This window comes from Dipodomys merriami, unplaced genomic scaffold (assembly GCF_024711535.1).
Source record: "Dipodomys merriami isolate MVZ:Mamm:240054 unplaced genomic scaffold, mDipMer1.0.p SCAF_5, whole genome shotgun sequence".
In the NCBI taxonomy this organism is placed as follows: Eukaryota; Metazoa; Chordata; class Mammalia; order Rodentia; family Heteromyidae; genus Dipodomys; species Dipodomys merriami.
In genome coordinates this window covers 4,890,260-4,911,750 of record NW_027206068.1, presented here as the reverse complement: position 1 = coordinate 4,911,750, position 21,491 = coordinate 4,890,260, and the positions used below count along the sequence as shown (strand labels likewise).

Sequence of the window (21,491 nt, the reverse complement as noted above, 5' to 3'; positions counted from 1 at the left end):
AGCCCTTGCTTACACCTCCTAACAAATACTACAAAGCACCATTAATTCCCATGGATTACCCAATTCTTTTTTTTTTTTTTTTTTTTTTTTTGGTCAGTCATGGGGCTAGAACTCTAGGCCTGGGCACTGTCCTCTTCAGCTGAAGGCTAGCACTCTACCACTTGAGCCATAGCACCACTTCCAGCTTTTTCTGTTTATGTGATGCTGAGGAATCAAACCCAGGGCCTCATGCATGGAAGGCAAGCATTCTACCGCTGAGTCACCTTCCCAGCCTCTACACTATTATTTTATGCTGAAACTCAGTGCTAAAGCCTGGAGAAGTTGTTGGATTACTGTTCATAATGAACTTTTTGAATACATAAAATACCCAGGACTAAAAATAAAACCAGGTGTGTTGCAATAGCATAAACCTGGATCTCATCAAGAATTTTATGAACTCCAGGTTTTAGATGCCAGTGTTAACTCATAAAATTTTTTCAACATTTATAGAGAAAAAAATGATGAGAGGAAATATAAAGTATTTGAGTTTTAAATGCAAAGACTCTAAGATGGGATTTTCATATAGAAGTTAGTGTTAATTGTAATTTCATATGGATTTTTTTTTTTTTGGTGCTGGTCCTGAGGCTTGAACTCAGGGCCTAGATACTGTCCCTGAACACTTTTTCTCAAGGCTAATGCTCTACCATTTGGGCCACAGCTCGATCTGGACTTTTTTGGTAGTTAGTTGGAGATAAGACTCTCATAAATTTTTCTGCCTGGGCTGACTCAGAACTGTAATTTTCAGATCTCAGCCCCTTGAGTAGTTAGGATTACAGGCATGGGCCACCAGCACCATGCAGCCTCATTTATTTTTGAAGAGCACCAGACTACTTTAAAGCATGTTTAACTTTCAAAAACTTGTCATTTTGTTATATTTTGCTTGTGTTAAATTTAGCTAATACCCACACTTCTTCCCAGGCACTTGCTGTTCTGAGATTAAGAACTGGGCTTAGATAGGGGCTAAGGTGCATCTGAAATTAGATATTTCACATGGGCTTCAAACTGAAGAAGATATGAGCCTGATTCCAGCTGTGAGGAAACATTTAGAAACAAGTCTGACAGCAAAGTAGAGACCAGGGGTGTACTGGAACCAAGGCCAGAGTTACTGGAATGTCTGGAGAAAGCTTCACAGAGAGTCCGGGCTAGGTTACAGAGGGAGAAGATTGGCAAGGACACTGAAGTTTACATCCTTGACATTATAATGATTTGATAATTAAATATCTGTCACTTGTTTTGATAATGGTTTTAGATGATCGGTGGACTCTGGGACAGATTTCAGACAAGATCCTTCTTAACACCAGTCAAACCAATCAATTTGTAAGTGTGATCTCCTAAAGCTAGATTTCTCACTCCCTTATGTTTATCATTAAGAACCCATGCCTTTGCCCACAGGGAAAGGAGAGAAGTCTGTTCTCAGATGGGAGAGTTTCAGTGTCCTTCCAGTGGACACCTCTAGTCCTGGGAATAGATCCCAAATCCCAGTTCCATTGTTTGGGGTTACCTACTTTCTCTTCATTTCTATTTATCTTCCAGAAAATCTCTAATAGAAAGTGTGTCACAATCATTCCCAAACAAGGAGTAATTTATAAACAAGTGATAGAGAGAGACAATTACAATGTTGTAGTATTCCATTGCCTTTATACTCAAAGGGTTATTACTTCATTTCTATCAATACTTGTATCATGTAATTATTTTGCATTTATTAATGTTATAAAGTATGTTTTTACTAGTTTTCCCATATCTGATTCTGTACATTAAGTTTTTTTTAAAGCATCCTTAGTATTTCTACCTTAAAAATGCCACTATTTTATTTTGTTTCATTTTTGTAATCCACAAGCAGGTTATCATTTCTTAATTTTTAAAATTCATTTTTGATTATTATATTTGCAGAAATGTATAAATGTAAGGATATGATACAGTTTGTGTGTATGCATCCTGGAAATAAGAATATGATATAATCTGTGTATCTGCTCTAGACATAAAAGTAAGACCAATGCAAGCTCCCACAGTACCTCTGCTCTTCAGTAAAAGTAGTACAAAGTATCTTTGAGAAATTTTTTTTTCCATTAGAAGAAATGGTGAATAATGAAAGATACACAGAGCCACAATCCTATGATGGCAGGATGTACTGATATAAAATTAATGCTGAATCTTGTATAGAAAACTTACACTTCATTGAACTGTATTTAAAAATAATGTTCAAGCCTTTTGGCTAATATTATTTGAAATATAATTTCATCAAACTAGTGAAAAACTACAAAAAGATTCCAATGTATAATTTAAGTGATCAAAATTCATATAAAACATTGAAACATTCAAAATAATTAGGATCTTTCTGTAAACTGAAAGCTGGGTTGGTTGATAATCCCATTCAAATATCTGTTCTTAAAAATGTAAAATATGGACTAAATAGGACAATATTATGTTTCTTGTGACAAAAGAGAAAATAGCCCCCATGATAAATACTTATTCCCTTTTACATGGATTCAATATATTTTTTAATTCGTTGATAAATCAGCTGTCAATGAAAGCTCTATATCTTAGCAATATCATACATCAGAACTCCTTAGGGAGTTCTCCCATTGAAATTTACTTCTGTGACCCGTCCTCCCTCAAGAAAAACCCTATGTGTAAATCTTTGTAATACCTTTACTTACAATCTCTAAAATCTAGAAACAACCAAGATACCTTTCATCAGGTGAATGTATAGGCATACCAGAGTGTTACCATGCAATGGAGTACTACCTAATAGTGAAAAAGAACAAATAAACAGCAGCAGGGAAAATATTTTCCTTTTTTGAGATAAGGTCTAATATTTATCTTGTCTTGAATTCACTACTCTCATGCCTCAGCCCCAGGATTGCAGAAGAGAGCCACCAAGTTCAGCTAGGAATCACCCTAAATATATTCTGGTAAATGGAAATAGTCAGACACAATGATTTATGTGTTATATGGTTCAATTTATGTGACATTATTGAATGGAAAAATAATGTGTGAATTAATTCTAAAACTATAAATTTTTAGTGGTTAATTCTTATGAGATATTTCTGAAGACCTTTTATTATTTATTATTATGCTATAATAATTTGATGTTTATTAACAATATCAGTGACCTAATTGCCCATATTCTCTTTTCTCCAAGTGTGAGTTCAAGTACTAGAAGTAGATATATCCCTTACTATACGTAAGTAATAATACTCAATATTTTAAAAACACCAGATTTATATCTAAATTGTTATTGCTTTTGGTACATGCAGGTTTGCAATTCACTTTTCAAGATGTGTACTAACAGATTTCAAATGCTGTTCTATCTAACACACTACTTGTTTAATGTCAAAAGTTTCTTCTAGCTGGGTGTTGGTGGCTCATGCCTGTAATCTTAGCTACTCAGGAGGCTGAAATCAGGATCACAGTTCAAAGCCAGCCCAGGCAGGAAAGTCCATGAGACTCTTATCTCCAATAAACCACCAGAAAACTGGAAATGGCGCTGTGGCCCAAGTGGTAGAGTACTAGCCTTGAGCTGAAGAGCTAAGGAACAGCACCCAGGCCCAGAGTTTAAGACCCACAACTGACCAAAAAAAAAAGTTTCTTCAAAAATTGGTTCAAGGTTTTGATTACATCAAAAAGAACCATGAGTGGCATCTATTTTCCTATGTAGGATTTTCTATGAAATTAAATATCTTGGATGTCATTAGTAGTGAAAACCAGAGAAAATCTGATACTTGGTGGGGAGGATGCTATGTGTTCATTAACACCGAAGTAGTGCAAAGCCAGGGACTGGTAGCTCAAAACTGAAATCCTTGCTACACAAGAGGCTGAAATTTAATTATCATGGTTTGAAACCAGCCCAGAAAGGCTCTTATCTCTCATTAACCAAAAAAGGCCAGAAGTGGAGCTGAAGTTCAAGTGATAGATGCCAGCCTTGAGCAGAAAAGGCTAAGGGAGCTCACCCTGGTTCTGAGGCCCCAGGATAAGCACAGGAAAAAAAAAACCTGGAAGTAAAACTGATTTAAATGGTAGAGATCCAGCCTTAAGCCAAAAGCCAAGCAAGAACTCAGTCTAGAGTTCAAGCCCAAGCACTGATACAATGAACAAATACATACACATACATTAATTAATTAATTTAAAAACTGAAGTACAGGAGATGCTAACTCCTATTTTTCCATATTAAATCTGGCTCTGTAGAAGTATATAGTCTGCCCAGGGGATTGGAAATCTTGAAACAAAGGAGTTCAGAGAACTCTTTTTATTATTGTTTCTTCAGGCTTACTGATGATTCCACCAGTGGTCAAAGACTTTGGAGAAGCATCTCCAAATAGCACAGCCTTATTTTGCTCAGCTCCCAAGGGCTTATTGCTAATGGCCTGTATTCCTGGCACCTGCCCTGGCTTCCATCCCCATAGGAGCCTTATTATCTCTGGCAGAGTCCACCCTCCTCTGAGTGTTAGGCTTCCAATCCCTGTCAAGGGAAGGGTTTGTACAAGCATTGCTGGCTTCTGTGCTCAGAAACAGAGGTCTTGCTCTTGTTGTAGCTCAAATCCCAGATCAAAGAGCACAGCATCTCTTACTCTGAAAAAGAAAAACTCACTTTTATCTTCTTCAGGTAAATTGTGTGTGTGTGTGTGTGTGTGTGTGTGTGTGTGTGTGTGTGTGTGTGTCTGTGTGTGTGTGTGTGTGTGTGTGTGTGTCTGTGTGTCTGTGTGTATTGATGGTACTAGGGATTGAACTCAGGACTTTATGCTTGCGAGGCAAGTACTGTACCACTTGACCCATGCCTCCAGCTCCCTTTTGCATTAATTATTTTCAAAGTAAGTTCTCACTTACTTTGCCTGGACTAACTTCAGTGACTTGTGCTTCCCTGTATTGCTGGGATTACAGGTACATACCACTTAAGCCAGTCATTAAGTATACCTGGTAGTGCCCCCACCAAGCCCAGTCATTGAGATGGAGTTTCAGGAACTTCTTTTTTGCCAAGTCTGTTCTTGAACTACCATCTCCAGATCTTCACCTCCCTTGTATCTGGGATTATGGGTTTTGAAGGCTTGAGCTACCATGCCTGGCATTGGTTTAATTTTTTTTTGCCTCAAGCTTTTAGTCTTTTTCTGCAAATAAAATTGCCTTTAGACATTAGAACAATCTTCAACTATTTCTTACAAGGATGCCTATGTCCTCTCCTCTTTTCAATCTACCAGTGGTCACGTGCAGTCCACAAATGCAGATGACGTGGACAATCCCTATGGAGACATCACATCCCTTGCCAAGCCTCGGCACTCTAAACTGTTTTACACAAACACCAGCTGGTGAGTGCCACACGCAATTATTTTCACTTGTCTCATTTCTAAGGGTGAAGTAGGTTATGGGATCTATACAAATGAAGAAGAAAAAATAGCCTGGCTTCTATTGAACATAGCTTAAGAAGAAAGATACCAAATTCTTGAAAGGACGTGTAGTTTATCAACAAGAATATTTCAGTTTAAGGGACTCTCCTGAGGGCATTGCACAAATCGCTTCATCTCTGTGAGTTTATTGTCTTCAGCCTGAACATGTTGCCCAAAATATCCCCAAAGATGGGTGGGTGGTGAAGAGAGAGAGGGGAGGTGGAGGGCGGGAAGGAGGGAGGGAAAGGAAGAGGATGAGGTAGAAACAAAGTATCAGATACTGCTGATCATATGAAACCATTATGAAAGCTGGAAAACAGAATCATTTAGCACTAAGTGTTGCTTTCCAGAACATTGCTTGTGAAGATGGTGAGTTTCCTGTCTGTGATCCTCAGCCAAGCACTAATAGCTCAAGCTTGTTTGTAAGCTTGGCTGTTCAGAAGGCTAAGATCTGAGGATCACAGTTCAAAGCTATCCTGGGCAGGAAAGTCTGTGAGACTCTTATCTCTTGAGCTGTGGCTCAAGAGGTAGAGCTCAAGTGGTTAGTGCCGTAAGCACAAAAGCTCAAGTACAGTACCCAGGCCCTGAGTTCAAGCCCCAGGACTGGCACACACTCACAAACATTCACTGAACATGGCTAAGCTACAGATTATTCTAGCAAGCACCACAGCTTCCTGTGAGTAAGTAAATGAGTGAGGTTTGTCATCTTCTTGATTACAATGCTGATGGGAGCTTGCTCCTTTTTCAGCCAAAGAGAATGATATACAGTGAGCTAGAAAAGGAAAGAGAATTCAGATCCAAAGCATATTTTCTGTTAAATACTTATCACTTCTATTCTACTGTACAGTTGAAAATTAAATTGTATCCCAGGTTTATATAACATATATGTTATGAAATATATCTATTGGTATTATAAATACATATCTATATTGCATATGCTAATATATAATTAATTCATTCATATTCTATATGCTAATATATACTTATATTTTTATATATTATACCTACAACTTATATATTCTTTTGTTCTTTTTTTATTGTGAAAATACTGTACAGAGGGGTTACAATTACATGGGCAAGATAATGAGTACATTTCTTATCAAGCATTGTAGGTTCCTCCTTTGTTTCCCCTTCCCATCCTTCCCATCCTCCTCCTGTTCCCCCACTCAATCCTCCTCCCCTCCCCAACCAAAGTTGTAAAGTTCGTTTTCGACATATATATTCTTTTACCTATGTGAATCTTAAGGCTCAGAGGTTAACCTTAGATTGCTTCCAAGACTACTCAGAGACCAAAACTTAAAGCTACTCAAGTCCCTTGTATGAAAGGGCTTAGTATTTGCATAAACCCCACATTGCCCTTCATGTACTCTACATTGTCTCTAGATGAGTTATCATACCTAATACAGTGTATATAGTGTGTGAACAGTTGCTATACTATATTATTTAGACATGATGATAAGCAAAATGTGTGCATCGTTGACACAGGCACATTTTCCCCCAGTATTTTGGATGTGTAGTTGGTTGAATCTGGGGATGCAGGACTCATGGCTACAAAAGACTCACCATAGTCTCTGGGACAATCAAGGCATGCCTCAAGCAGGAATTCTGTTCTTTTTATGCCACTGACTGCCATTCCTCAGGGATGTGCTACCTTTACTCTCTATCACGACTGATAAACCTTGTCAACAAATTCATACAGAGCCATAGCACAAAGCACTACAGAGATAATAATGATTGTGTGCCCATAATACAAACTAACTTCAGTATTACACATGATACTACCTGTTATTGTGATTTTATTACTAATATCTTCAAATATTTGTACACTCAGGTTTTAATTAAACATGCTTATTCATGTGTCTGGTGCATCTTGATCAGAGACACCCTTCCATCATTCTTCCCTCTCTCCTCTACCCCTTTTCTTCACCAGTCTCAACCAGTTTTCTACTTCCTTTTCATCTATGAATTACGACTGTATCCAGCCATCATTTTTCTTCCATTCATCTTCCACTTCTTATATCCTCCACCAAGAAACTTTAAATATTTCAGTTATCTACTTTACCTAGTTGCTCTGAATACTCTATCAAACTACAAAATACTGCTCAAACCTCTCTTTGGATTTAAAATATATTTATGTGCTCAATCGCATCAAATAATTCATTAATACCTACCTAGGACTTGAGGTATAGCTCAAGTAGAGCATCTGACTAGTATCTACAAGGTTCTGGGTTTAATTCCCCAGTACCCCACCCTCTTCCATCCCACCCCCGGCCCCACGCACTACCAATAACAACACAATAAATTGCTAAAACATTCCAGGAGCTGTGCCAAGAACTACAATAATACAGAATATTTTTTAAGTTTGCCCTCAAGGAGCTAAAACATTTAAAGGGCAGATAAGCTCTGCTCACGAGTAATTATAATGCAGCATGAAATAAGTGTCAGAAGAATTCAGCTTCCCTTTTGAAAGCACAGCTTTAGAGAGAAATCATTTTCCTAGGACTTGAAAGGTGTAGTGTGGGTCCAGGCCCTCAGGGGGACATGTTGAGATTCTTCCGTAAGTTATTTAAATTTTTTTTAATTTTAAAATTATTTTTATTATTGTTGAGAGTTGTACAAAGGGGTTATAAATCAGCGTGTCCACTTATAAGTATAATGCATTTTAATCAATATCACCCTTGGAAATTACTATTCTTAAACAACAACTCAAAAAAATCAAAGGACAATAGAGTACAGAAGAAACATTCTTAGTAAAGAAAGCGTACTTTGGGGGTGATTCCTCAAAGATAGTGAAGAGAAATCTGGATAACTGTGAATAAATTTGAGATCATACTATTCTCCCTAATTGTGCTGGTAACTTTTTTTCTTTAATGTGTATATGTGTGTGCCATTCCTGTGGCTTGAATTCAGGACCTGGGTGCTGTCCCTTTTTTTTTTTTTTTTTTTTTTTTTGCTCAAGTCTAGCATTCCACCGCTTGAGCCACAGCTCACTTCCAGCTTTTTGGTGGTTAACCGGAGATAAGAATCGTACAGATTTTCCTGCCTGGGCTGGCTTCAAACTACAATCTTCAGATCTCAGCCACCTGTGTAGCTAGAATTACAGGAGTGAGCCACTGGTGCCCACCTCTGGTGCTCAGCTGGCAAGTTGTTTGTTATCAGTTTTGTAAATATATATATATATATATATGAATACAATGCATCTTGATAAGTGTCACCTCTTTCAACATTCTCCCCAAACTGTTCCAACCCAATCCTTTCCTCACTTTTCTTAATTTTATAGAATACACATTGAAATTTTTAACACTTTTAACACTTTCTCCCTGAAATTTGTTTTTTAAGGAAGTGAAATTACTTGTTGATCATGTAAGTGACTTGGAGGTTAGTTGCACTTCTCCAATTTGAGCACTAGAGAGCGTCCACGTTTGTAAAGTTTCTTCCCTTGATTAATTTTCATTTTTTTAACACAAAATTAACCTTCAAACAGAAAAAAATCCATTTTGATTGTGAAATATCTATAGATGTTAAAATAAAGTATCATCTGTAACATAAAAATAACACAATTATACATGCATGCATGTAGATCAGATTCTGAAAGCAAGAATTATTTCTGAGTTTTCTCATTAAAAACATTTTTATATATTCAACAAGTCAATGCAGCTTGCAGAATCTGGATAACCTTTGTGAACTTTTTGAAATAATTCGAATTCACATCCCATTTCTATTCTCTATCCATTTTTTTTTCAGGTAAGGGATAGGTTTATTCAGTAGACAAGCTGGGACCAGGCAAGGTTGGCACTCCATGTGGCTGGGAAAGGCCTGGAAATGAGAGAGAGCTGGGAAAGAGAGAGGAAAGAGCTAGAGCAGAGAGAAAGCAGAGAGAGCTAGAAAAGAGCAGCAAGAGAGCAGAGAAAACAGAAAAGAATGGAGAGAGAGCAGAGAGCTAGAAACGAACAGAGAGAGCTAGAATAGAACAGAGAGAGCAGAGAGCTAGAAACGAACAGCTATTCTCTATCCATTTTAAGAATAAGATAAAGATCTTTGAGCCTTGCATTGGTGGGGCTCATACCTATAATCCTAGCTACTTAGGATCCTGAGATCTGAGGATCATGGTTTGAAGCCAGCCTAGGTAGGGAAATCTGTGAGATTCTTTTCTAAAATTAACCAACATAAAGGTAGAAGTGGAGCTGTGGTTCAAATGGTAGAGTGCCAGCCCTGAGTGAAAAAAAACTAAATTGATAACACCCAATCCCTGAGTTCAAGCCCCAGTATTCACACACAAACATGTACACACACACACACACACACACACACACACACACACACACACACACACACGGTAAGTCTTTGTTATTTCCTAATGTCTGCTTACACACACAACATGCATGTGCACACACATATTATCATCATTGTTGTCATCACAGTCCCTCCTTCTCCTCTTCCTCTTCCTTCTCCTCCTCCTCCTCTTCCTCCTCCTCCTCCTCCTCCTCCTCCTCCTCCTCCTCCTCCTCCTCCTCATCATCATCATCATCATCATCATCATCTAGTCTAGAGCTCAGGCTGAAGCAAAGTCCTGTTCCTTTTGGTGATTATTTCATAACCCAGTGATGTTTCAGGACCTTGCAGTCAGAAGCAGAAATGTAAGGCTCATCCTATTTGAATGAAAGGCAACTGCAGAATTTTGCATAGACTGAGTCTCACAGCACTCTATCCTGTGCCCTGTCCTCAATGAGTGGAGACAGTTGCCCAAAACAGTGCCATGCATTTTCTCCAACGACTGTAGCCACATAAAGCTGCCAGAGCTTCATCTCACCATTGTGTTCTCAGTAACAATAACCACTTGGTACTGATTAGGTACAGGCTCAGGGAACAGAGCCCATAGATGCACTGGTGGTTGGTCTTCTAATCCCACAGCAGTGCTACAGTTGATATTTGCTATTTTTCCAAAGAAGGCAGCTGTCTCCACCATACCATCCTCTATTGAATGGTCACCAAGTGTCAGAATCCCTGTGCATTTCCACCTTAGCAGTTTTGGGGAGGAGGCATTTGCCAATAGTAAAGAATTATCCAGCGTGGATTCCCGGTTGAACCCCTGGGAATGGTCTGAGATGGGGAAAGGGAGCCTTCTTGCCATCCACAGGGTTTTGTTGTGGCAGTATAAATTTTGAAAAAAAATCATACCACAACCCAGGTTAGATAATAACTATGAATAGTAGTTCCTTGAATCATGCTGACACTTCTGCCTTTCTGAGTACTTTCACATCTACTCTCTCATTTGTTTTTCAAATAGTATTATGAGCCAGAGGTTTGGAAACCAGTTCTATCCCTGTCCTGTAGACAAGGAGGCTGAGCCAGAGGAAATGACTCAAAGGGTCCAAATCACTCATTTCATGAACAGCAAGGAGAAGTCCAAGATTAGACTCCCTACTTCCCAGGGCATACTCATTCCCTGAATCTGTGTCTAGCATGCCTTTGGCCTCTGTCACACCAGAATTAGAGGATGCACAGAAGTGTAAGCAAGAGGATCACAGTCCAGACTGGTCCACTTTGAAAATGGCATAAGGGCTTGGGGATTTATTATTCCTATGGCCACTTCTAAATGCAAGACATGAGGAATTTAAGAATTCAGGAGGATAGAGATAGACAGATATAGATTATCTATCTATCTATCTATCTATCTATCTATCTATCTATCTATCTAGATATATATGTACTAGATGATGAAAAGAATACCATTAAAACTAAATCTGAAAAACATGCCACAGTATCTAAGGGCAGTCAGAGAAACATAGTCCTAAGTCATTACAAAGGGATTCTAGATTTATTTGCCTTTTCACTAAACAGTGAGATCAGTGAAATCATAGCCCAGAATGGACTGCCTGTCTTTGCCTATGCTACTGCCCACCTCTGAGTTTGCTGTCCCATTTTTCTGACCTTTGATTTCGTTCTCCCTGAGCTCCCAGCTGGACTCCTTATGAACTTCCTCCTTCCTCTGCTTTCTTCCCATTCAACCAGCCCATATAAATCCCTTTTTCATGGATTCTTCTGTGAGCTGAGCACCTGCCATGATCTGGGGACTCTGCAAGCACCTTACCTGTTCCATACTTCCCCTAGCACACCTTCCAGGAAGGTACAGTGACCCTAGATATTGGTAGATTATAGGTAAGGATGGCTCAGGAAGCTTCAATGTGACTCTCAGGTTCCCAGCTCATCAGGGCAGCCCTGAATTTAAATGCATATGTTTCATGCAATCTCACTCTTATTTGGCCTCTGTGGTCTTTGCCCCTGGCATTGTCTCTTTAAGCCCAAGATGTTTATTTTTTAAATGTATTCATGGAGGTTAAGGGGTGTATCTCGGCAATAGAGCACTTGTCTAGCATGTGCAAAATCTTGGGTACATCCCCTATCCACAGAACAAAGACATTGTAAAAAATACTGGTGATGTGAAAGCTGTCAGGAGCCAGGCTGCTTTGATGTCTGCCTTGGAACTGTACCTGACAAAGAATAGTTCTAAATAAAAGCTTGTCTTAGACTTGAACTTGCCCTTATATCCACACCCTGGATAATGAAATTGTCTCTGACTTATCAAGACTGTCACCATGCCAACAGTCCCTTCCCGGCAGTCCAATTGCATTATTTCTAAAACCCAGGTTTCTCTTCTTTGGGGTCCAGTTAGACCACTTGTTGGTTTCATTGATTCTAGGTATGTGCCTTAGACCTTCTGTGTCTCCATTCTTGCATGTAAGAAATGGACATAATAATTGGATTCCTGCCATATGGCTAGTGTGAAAATTAAATAATCAAATCAAAGTATTTTAAAAGAAATAAAGCTTATATTCATGAGTATTAGTCATCTCTATAGTATATGGGAAAAGTTACCTCCATCCTAAAATTTTAACCACATATGCAATACATATAATTCTACATAGAATATGCCTTTCTTTATGGTTTGTTTACTTGCTGATTTGACAATACTTTGGATTGAACTCAGGGACCTTAGACTTTCAAGGTAGGCTCTCTACCACTTAAGTCAAACCTCCTTTTTGCATTTATTATTATCCTAGTTGTTATTATTATTATTATTATTATTAGTGTGTGTGTGTGTGTGTGTGTGTGTGTGTGTGTGTGTGTGTGTACCAGTCCTGGGGTTTGAAGTCAGGGACTGGACACTGTCCCTGAGCTTTTTTACTTAAGGCTAGCATTCTACCACTTGAGCCACTGCTCCACTTCCAGCTTTTTTGGTAGTTAATTGGAGAAAAGAGTCCCAAGGACTTTCATGCTAGGACTGACTTTGAACAATGATCTTTAGATCTCATCCTCCTGAGTAGCTAGGATTAAGATATGAGCCACTGGTATCCAGCTGCATTTATTATTTTTGAGTACAGATTCCTTTTATGCCTGGGCCAAGTCTGAGCTATGATCCTCCTACATGTACTTCTGTGCAGTCTCTACTGGTGAGGATAAATGTGGCCCCCACTGTGCCCAACCACTGGTTGGGATGGTGTCTTATGAGATTTTTGCTAGATTGGCCTGGAATCATGATTCTCTGATCTGTGCCTTTCATGTAGTTAGAATTGCAACTTTGAACCACCAATCCCAGTTTCTGTATCTTCTATTTAGTTTTTAAATTATATAACCTCAGTGCTTTCTTTTTTCTGATTTGCTATATACGCTTATTTTCTGAACTTAATTTCCATCTTATTATGATTTGTTGAAGAAAACCAACAGTTGAAAACTCAGGCAATAACATATTCAAATTGACCCATTAGTGAAAAAAGTCTAGGCTTATGAAGGGAATGAGAGTGCAAAAGGAAATCCAAGGGACAAGAAGCTAACGAGGAAATGTCATTCTTTCTGATGGAGGCATAGAATTCCATTATGTATATATACCACATTTTCTTGATCCATTCATCTACTGAGGGGCTTCTGGGTTGGTTCCATATCTTAGCTATGGTAAATAATGCTGCAATAAACATAGTTGTGCTGGTAGCTTTAGTGTGGTCTTGTTTGTATACATTTGGGTAAATGCCCAAAAGTGCGATTGCTGGATCATAGGGGAGATCTATGTGAAGTCTTTTGAGGAACCTCCATACTGCTTTCCAAAGTGGTTGAACAAGTTTACATTCCCACCAACAATGAAGTAAGGTTCCTTTCTGTCCACATCCCCTCCAGCATCTGTTGTTGTTAGAGTTCTTGATTTTTGCTGTTCTAACTGGAGTGAGGTGATATCTCAATATTGTTTTGATTTGCATTTCTTTTATGGCTAGGGATGTTGAACATTTCTTCATGTGTCTAATGGCCATCCTTCTTTCTTCTTCAGAGAAGCTTCTCTTTAAGTCTTTCGCCCACTTATTTATTGGGCAGTTGTTTCTTTGAGGATTTGTTGTTGGGTGGTTTAATTTTTTGAGTTCCAAGTATATTTTAGATATGAGACCCTTGTCCGTTGTATGACTAGTAAAGATCTTCTCCCAATCGGTGGGCTTTCTATTGATCTTGCTAGCTATGTCATTTGCCCCGCAGAAGCTCTGCAACCTTATGCAATCCCATTTGTCCAACCTTTCTTTGATTTGTTGTGTTTCCGGGTCTCTATTCAGAAAATTTCGGCCTGAGCCAAGGAGACCTAGGGTTTCTCCTATTCCATCCTGTAATGTTTTCAGAGTGTCTGCTTTGAGTTCAAGGTCTTTGATCCATTTGGAGTTGATTCTGGTGCAGGGTGATATATAAGGATCTAGCTTTAGTTTTCTACATGTAGTTAACCAATTTTGCCAGCACCATTTACTGAAGAGGCTGTCTTTCTTCCATTCTATTGTTTTAGCATCCTTATCGAAGATTAGATGGCTATAGGTCTGTAGGTTCATTTCTGGGTTTTCAATTCTATTCCATTGGTCCTGAGGTCTGTTCTTATGCCAATACCAAGCTGTTTTGATTACTATCGCTTTATAGTAGAGTTTGAAATTTGGTATTGATATTCCTCCAGCAGTGTTCTTTCCGTTGAGAAGTGTTTTTGCTATTCGGGGTCTTTTATTGTTCCATATGAATTTTTGGATTGCCTCTTCTATTTCCTTGAAGAATGAGGGTGGAATTTTGATTGGTATTGCGTTGAATTTGTAGATAGCCTTGGGAAGTATTGCCATTTTCACGATGTTAATCTTGCCAATCCAGGAGCATGGGAGTTTTTGCCATTTTTTAGTTCTGTGTTGATTTCCTTTTTCAAGATTTTAAAGTTTTCATCATAGAGGTCCTTCACTTCTTTAGTTAAGTTAATTCCTAGGTATTTTATTTTTTGTGGGGCTATTACAAATGGAGTTGCTTTCCTAATTTCAGCCACACTTTTCTCATTGTTGGCATACAGAAAAGCCATTGATTTTTGGGGGTTAATTTTATAACCTGCTACTTTGCCAAAGTTTTGAATCAGCTCGAGTAATTTGGGAGTGGAGTCTATGGGATTCTTTAAATACAAGATCATGTCATCTGCAAAGAGGGAGAGTTTTGGAAAAAATTATATTAAGTGAAGTAAGCCAGGCCCAAAGAAACATAGGTCCCATGGTTTCCCTTATTTGCAATATCTAGTATAGGTATGAGTCAAGCGGAAAAGATCAGATAATGTGATGTTAGGAAAACGAACCCTTAAATATGTATTTTAATGTTTTTGTTTCTTTCATGCATGTGTTTCTAACGCATTTATAAGATTATTTCTTTGTTGCTTTGTATGTCCCTCCCCCACAGTGTAACCCCCGCTTTCACTTTATTTGATGTCAGTATAACATGTGGAGGAGAGGGGGACAAACAAGTCGTTTAAGGATTCAGGTGGACCTGTTGTAACAAGGAGAATTACAAAATGTCATGTCAAAGCAAGCTTTACAATGTCGGAGTGGGGGGGGGAGGGGGGTATGATTGGGTGGGGGGGAGGGGGGAGGCTGGGAAGGGAGGTGAAGGGTAAACAAAGGAGGAGGCTGCAATGCTTGGTAAGAAATGTATGCATTATCCTGCCAATGTAATTGTAACCCCTCTGTACAGTATGTTCTCAAATAAAATAAAATTAAAAAAAAAAGAACCATTAAAAAAAATAAAAAAAAAAGAATAAATTTGTCATCCTCAAGCAAAAAAAAAAAAAAAAAGAAGCTAATGAGTACAAACAAAAAATATATTTTATTTTACCTTTTATTTTTATTTATTTTATTTTACTTATATTCTTGTTATTTATTTGTACTGGTACCAGGGCTTGAACTCATGGATTGGGCACTGTCCTTTAGCATTTTTGCTCAAGACTGATGCTTTTATCACTTGAGCCACATCTTCACTTCTGGCCTTTCTGGTAGTTACCTGGAAATTATTCTGACAGACTTTCTTGCTTGGGATGACTTTGAACTACAACCCAAAAATCTTAGCCTCCTCTCAGCTAGAATTACATGCATGAGCACCAGCACCTGGCTGGATGTTGCCCTTTTTTTTTTACATGACTTGCTCCCTTGTCTTAGAATGGGTGTTGGGTTCTTTAACGTACCATCCCTCTGGACGTTCTTTTTATCCCTTGTATTTTAGCATCTTTTAGAGGTTGGGTTCCTCCAACTGAATAATATCACCTGCTAGCAGCCATCTATGTGTCCCCAGATTATAATTTCCTCCTTATATAAAGTCAATATGTTGGGGCTGAGAATGTGGCTCAGTGGTAGAGCGCTTGCCTTGCATGCCTGAGGCCTTGGGTTCGATTCCTCAGCACCACATAAGCAAAAAGAAAAAAGCCAGAAGTGGTGCTGTGGCTCAAGTGGTAGAGCACTAGCCTTGAGCTGAAGAGCTGAGGGACAGCGCTCAGGCCCAGAGTTCAGGCCCCACGACTGGACAAAAAAAAAAAAAGTCAATATGTTACACTTAGGATGGCAAAATTTCCCCTTTGTGGCAACCCTACAGGCAAGGGTTAAGTGGAATAAACTTAGAAGCAGTGTGGGTGAGAACTTTCATTTTCATAGAGTTGGCAGTTTATTATGCAACTAAATTCATTCTCCAAACTATCAGTTTACTATTTCATTATATGTTATTATTAGATATGATGTCATATTGTATAGCAGTATGCCTATAATGTAGCCTGTGGTATCAATAAAGTCTAATTTGCAAGGTTTCCTATTTTCTTCTTTTTGTTGATACTGAGGTTTGAATTCAGGGTCTCAGCTTGCTTGTTCAAGGCTGGTGCTCTACCCCTTGAGCCATCCATTTAACCTAGCTTTTTTGCTGGTTATTATGGAGTTAGAGTCGTGGACTTTTCTGCCCTGAATGGCTGCTAGCTGCAATTCTCTAGATCTCAGTCTTCTGAGTAGCTATAATTACAGGTATTAGCCCTCTGGCACTATATGAGGTTTTCCACAGAGTCCTGCATATGTATCTCCCTCTGTCTATGCCTGTCTCTTCATATCTCTCCCTCTCCCTCTCCCACTCCCTCTTTCCCTTTCCCTCTCCTTCCCTCCCTCCCCCTTTTTCCCCCCACCCCCCCCCTAATTCTGAACTGATCCACTGGAAGGCTCTGTCTTTGGAGAAACTTTAATTTTGCAGGTGTTTAGAGGCAGTGGAAAAAACCTGCCACACAGATGGAGGGGATTTCCTTTATAACATGCATGCAAGCTTCAATGAACGTTTGGGGGAAAAACACAGATCAGTCATTTTGCCTCTGTGTTTGTTCACCGCTCAAACTCACAGGACAGCTTCCTCCTCCTCCTCCTCCTCCTCCTCCTCCTCCTCCTCCTCCTCCTCCTCCTCCTCCTCCTCCTCCTCCTCCTCCTCCTCCTCCTCCTCCTCCTCCTCCTCCTCCTCCTCCTCCTCCTCCTCCTCCTCCTCCTCCTCCTCCTCCTCCTCCTCCTCCTCCTCCTCCTCCTCCTCCTCCTCCCCCTCCCCCCCTCCTCCTCCCCCTCCCCCTCCCCTCCCCCTCCCCCTCCCCCTCCCCCCTCCCTCTCCCCCTCCCCCTCCCCCTTCCCCCCCCACCAACGTTGTAAAGCTCGTTTTGGACATGACAACTTGTACTTCTCATTGTTGCAACAGGTCCACCTGTATCCTTAAACAACTGGTTTTTCCCCATCTCCTCCACAAGTTATACTGACATCAAATATAGTGAAAGCAGGGGTTATACTGTGGGGGAGGGACATACAAAGCAACAAAGAGATAATCTTATAAATGCGTTAGAAACACATGCATGAAAGAAAAAAACATTAAAATACATATCTAAGGGTTGTAGTTCTGGTCTTGAGTCCTTCAGACTGTTCCATGCCTCGGAACTAGCAATGAAATCCCCCCCCCCCCACGCCCCCATGTCCTAAGCAGTGTCCAGAACTGAGTCTCAAGCAAGGTTAAATGTTATTCTGCCCTTCTTATCTTCAGGGCAGCAATCTGTGTATAAACTATTTCAAGTGCAATATGGCAGACACACTAATTACTTTTCATATATTCCTAAACTTTCCATTTAAATGGTATATTTGGAAGCCTGATTGCTTTTCCTAGAGAGAATTTTCCTGTGCACACTGCAGAACTTTTCCCTGTGGTCTTGTCTCTTCCAGTTTCTCATTCTGCTTCTGGTAGGAGGGGATGGGGAAGCAAAACAGCACAGGAATTACACTAAACAAAATGGTTTGGAACTCATGTGCTGTTTTTCTTTTTGCCTCTTTTCCTATTTTATTAGTGTAAATTAATTGTACGAAGAGGTTTTTCTATGATATTTCCATAAAGATATGGAATATCATTTGGCCCACTCTATTATTATACTTTATTTCAGTCCTACTTATTTCCTCCTTTTAAAACAGCATCCAGGGCTGGGAAGGTGGCTCAGTGGTAGAGCGCTTGCCTTGCATGCCTGAGGCCCTGGGTTCGATTCCTCAGCACCACATAAGCAAAAAAAAAAAAAAAGAAAAAAAAAGAAAAAAAAAGAAAACAGCATCCATATATATGTATATATATGTTTTATATATGTTTATTTCATACAGAATTTGTATTATATATAAGTACATATATATGTTCTATAGGTTGCTGAAAAGAATATAAATTTTCCAGTTCATGAAATGTTCTGTGGTGTCTGTGAAGTCTGTTTGACCTATAACATCATTCAATTCTGAAGTGACTTTCTTGACAGTTTATATGGATGGCTTATCTGTTAGTGTGAGTTGGAGTCTTGAAGTCACACGCTATAATTGTGTTGGGATCTGTGCTTTCATTTCGAATAGTATTATTTTATGAAACTGAGTATGCCTATTTGTGTGTCATATGTTTTATAGTGTTTAGGGCATATATTTTCAATCACTAACACTTCTTGATTGATTGGCCTCTTTGTCAATATGAACTTATCTTTTCTGCCTGTGCTACTTCTTCTCTGCTTCTTTACACTGAAAGATATGAATATAGCTATTCCTGCTTGCTGCTGGGCTCCATTTGATTGGAATCTTTTACCACCCTTTAACATTAAGCCATGTTTCCCTCTCCCAGGAAGATGCATTTTTTGTTTTAAAGAAATTGTTGAAAGTTGCTTTTTTAGTCCAACCTACTAGCCTATGTCTTCTGAGTGGAGAATGAAGACCATTAACATTTAGAGTTATTATTGAAAGGTATGTAGTTAAGTCTTGCCACTTTGCTGTTTTCATAGTGTTTGGATCCACTAGAGGCCTCATTTGCTTATCTGCTTTTCTATCTAGTGAGATTTTATTCTTTCCCATATTTTCATCATTGTGTTTGTCTTCCATTTTCTGTGTCTAGGACACTTTTAAGTATTTTCTTCAATGCTTGTTTCGTTGTCATGAAGGAATTCAGCTTTTATTTTACATCTAGAGATTTTCTTATTAAATTTGAAGGCTATCTCTACAAGATACAATCATCTAGGTTGGCATTTATTTCTAGCAGGACTTGAAATACATGATTCCATGCCCTCCTTGATTTGAGTCTCTGTTGAGAAATCTGCTGTTACTGCAAGTAAACAATACTTTGTATGTTGCTGGGAGCATCTCTCTTGTACTTTTCAATACTCTTTTTTGTTTATATATTTAATGTTTTAAGTATCATATGCCTTGGAGAGTTTCTCTTTTGGTCCTATCTGTTGAGTTTCCTAATAACTTCCTATACCTACACGACTATCCTGTTCTCAAGATTTGGGAAATTCTTGTTTTATTAAGGATGTTTTCTAGTCTTTTAAATTGTGGCACTTGTCTTTCTAGTATGGCCACTATTTGTTGGTTTTTAATGGTTTCCTAGAGGTGTCACATATTTTGTTTATATTCCATGTTTTTTCCCATTATCTTAATGTTCCAATACGCTTTATCTTCAAGACCTGATATTCTGTCTTCAATTTGACCCAGTCTACCAAAGAAGCTTTCAACCAAATTTATTCAACTTAATTGGCATTTTCATTTTTAGAATTTCAACTTAATTTTCTCATGATGTCTATGTATTAATTTTATCTTTCATACCCTGAATTTATCTTTCTTATTTTATTCAGCTGCTTATTTGAATTCTATCTGAACTTGTTATTTGTATTATCTTTGAATTCAGGAGTTTATACATGTTTAATTTTGTTAGTTATTCTTGCAATCATTCCTCAAAATTTCTTGACTTCAGCCATTTAACTACAATTAGTGTTCTTTGGTATGGTGTTTTGGAAGAGGTAATTCCTTGCTTTAAATAAAATATTTATTATGTTTCTGTGTTTAGATCTACACTGGATGCCCAAATCTTTTGTTCATTTGAAGTACTGCAATGTTTAGGCAGGAATGGGTAGTGATTGAATTGAGTTGTAGCTTCTTGCCATTGGATTTGGATTTTGAGTCCATAGTCAAACACTCTTTCACTGTCTTCAGATCACTGGGTCTGGCCTCCTGCTAACTTAGACAGAAGAATAGATGTAGAAGCAATCACGGTTAATAAACCCATTATGAAAACACATAATCACTAATTAAGAGTAATTGTCTCCTGGTGCCAGTGGCTACTGAGGAGGCTGAGATCTAAGGATCATGGTTGAAGCCAGCCTAGGAAAGAAAGTCCATGAGACTCTTTAATTTACTATCAAAAAAGCTGGAAGTGGAGCTGTGCCTCAAGTGGTAGAGCACTAGACGTAAGAACCAAACCTCAAAGATAGTGCCCAGGCCCAGGCTCAGAGGTAGTGCCAGGTGGGAACTGTATCTCATATGTGTAATCCCTGTACTTAAGAGGTTGTAACAGATGGACCAAAAGTCCAATCTGAGTCTAGTGGGGAGAACCTATATTAAAGATCAAAAAAAGAAGATGAATAAAAATAAAATCAAAATCAAACTCAGAGGTCAAGTAATTAGATCAAAAGGTTAAATTAGAAGCTGTATATAAGAAGTATAAAAGAAGGAAAACTATATAAAATCCAAAATATTATAATGTGAATATTTAGACCAATCACCAGAAAACTGAAATAATTAAAACAGAGGAAAATAAAAAAGAATATCATTAACTCTCCTCATGTAAACCCAAATTTTAAAATTTTTACTAAAAAATAAGGCTAGGTTCCAGTCTTTCATGAGTGCTATTTGTGAGAGTACTATAGTTCAAATTTTTTGGTGCTGGAAGTTTTTTCTTTCTTTTGATAATTCAAAGATGAGTTTCCAGGCAGGTGTGATTTGCCTCTTATTTTCCTTTAGCAACCAAAAGTCAGATTATCTGGGGAGAAAACTGGATGAGGTTGTTTATAACCTGTTGGACAGCAGGTCCTGGGCTCTTGGTCCATTAATGATCTGGTCTGAATTGGGGAAAGTCCTATGGCTTTCACCACTGTGAGAGAATAGTTCTACAGTTTTTTGAGCTGTGCCCAGCTGGGAGGTTGCTCAGATTCCCACTTGGTAACTTGAATGAGATTTTTTTTCCCTCCATATCTCTAAATTGGATCTCTCTCTCTCTCTCTCTCTCTCTCTCTCTCTCTCTCTCTCTCTCTCCTCTCTCTGTCTCTCTCTCTGTGTGTCTCTGTCTCTGTCTCTGTCTCTGTCTCTGTCTCTGTCTCTGTCTCTGTCTCTCTCTCTCTCTCTCTCTCTTTCTCTTGTGCACTCCATTGTGTGCTCCCATTTAGATTGGAGGTATTCAATGCCTCTCAGGAAG

The 21,491-nt window shown here is 38.7% G+C and overlaps 1 protein-coding gene across 2 annotated transcripts in view; it reads left to right on the top strand.

The window, feature by feature from the left end:
- The window catches only part of Spmip7 (sperm microtubule inner protein 7), a 48,581-nt gene that overhangs the window by 19,453 nt on the left and 7,637 nt on the right, over nt 1-21,491 (top strand). For both annotated transcript variants that reach the window (XM_069996008.1, XM_069996007.1), the window contains exons 5-7: nt 1,289-1,356; nt 3,182-3,223; nt 5,232-5,339. In XM_069996008.1, the coding sequence (XP_069852109.1) occupies nt 1,289-1,356; nt 3,182-3,223; nt 5,232-5,339 (218 nt within the window). The remainder of the gene's footprint in view (nt 1-1,288; nt 1,357-3,181; nt 3,224-5,231; nt 5,340-21,491) is intronic.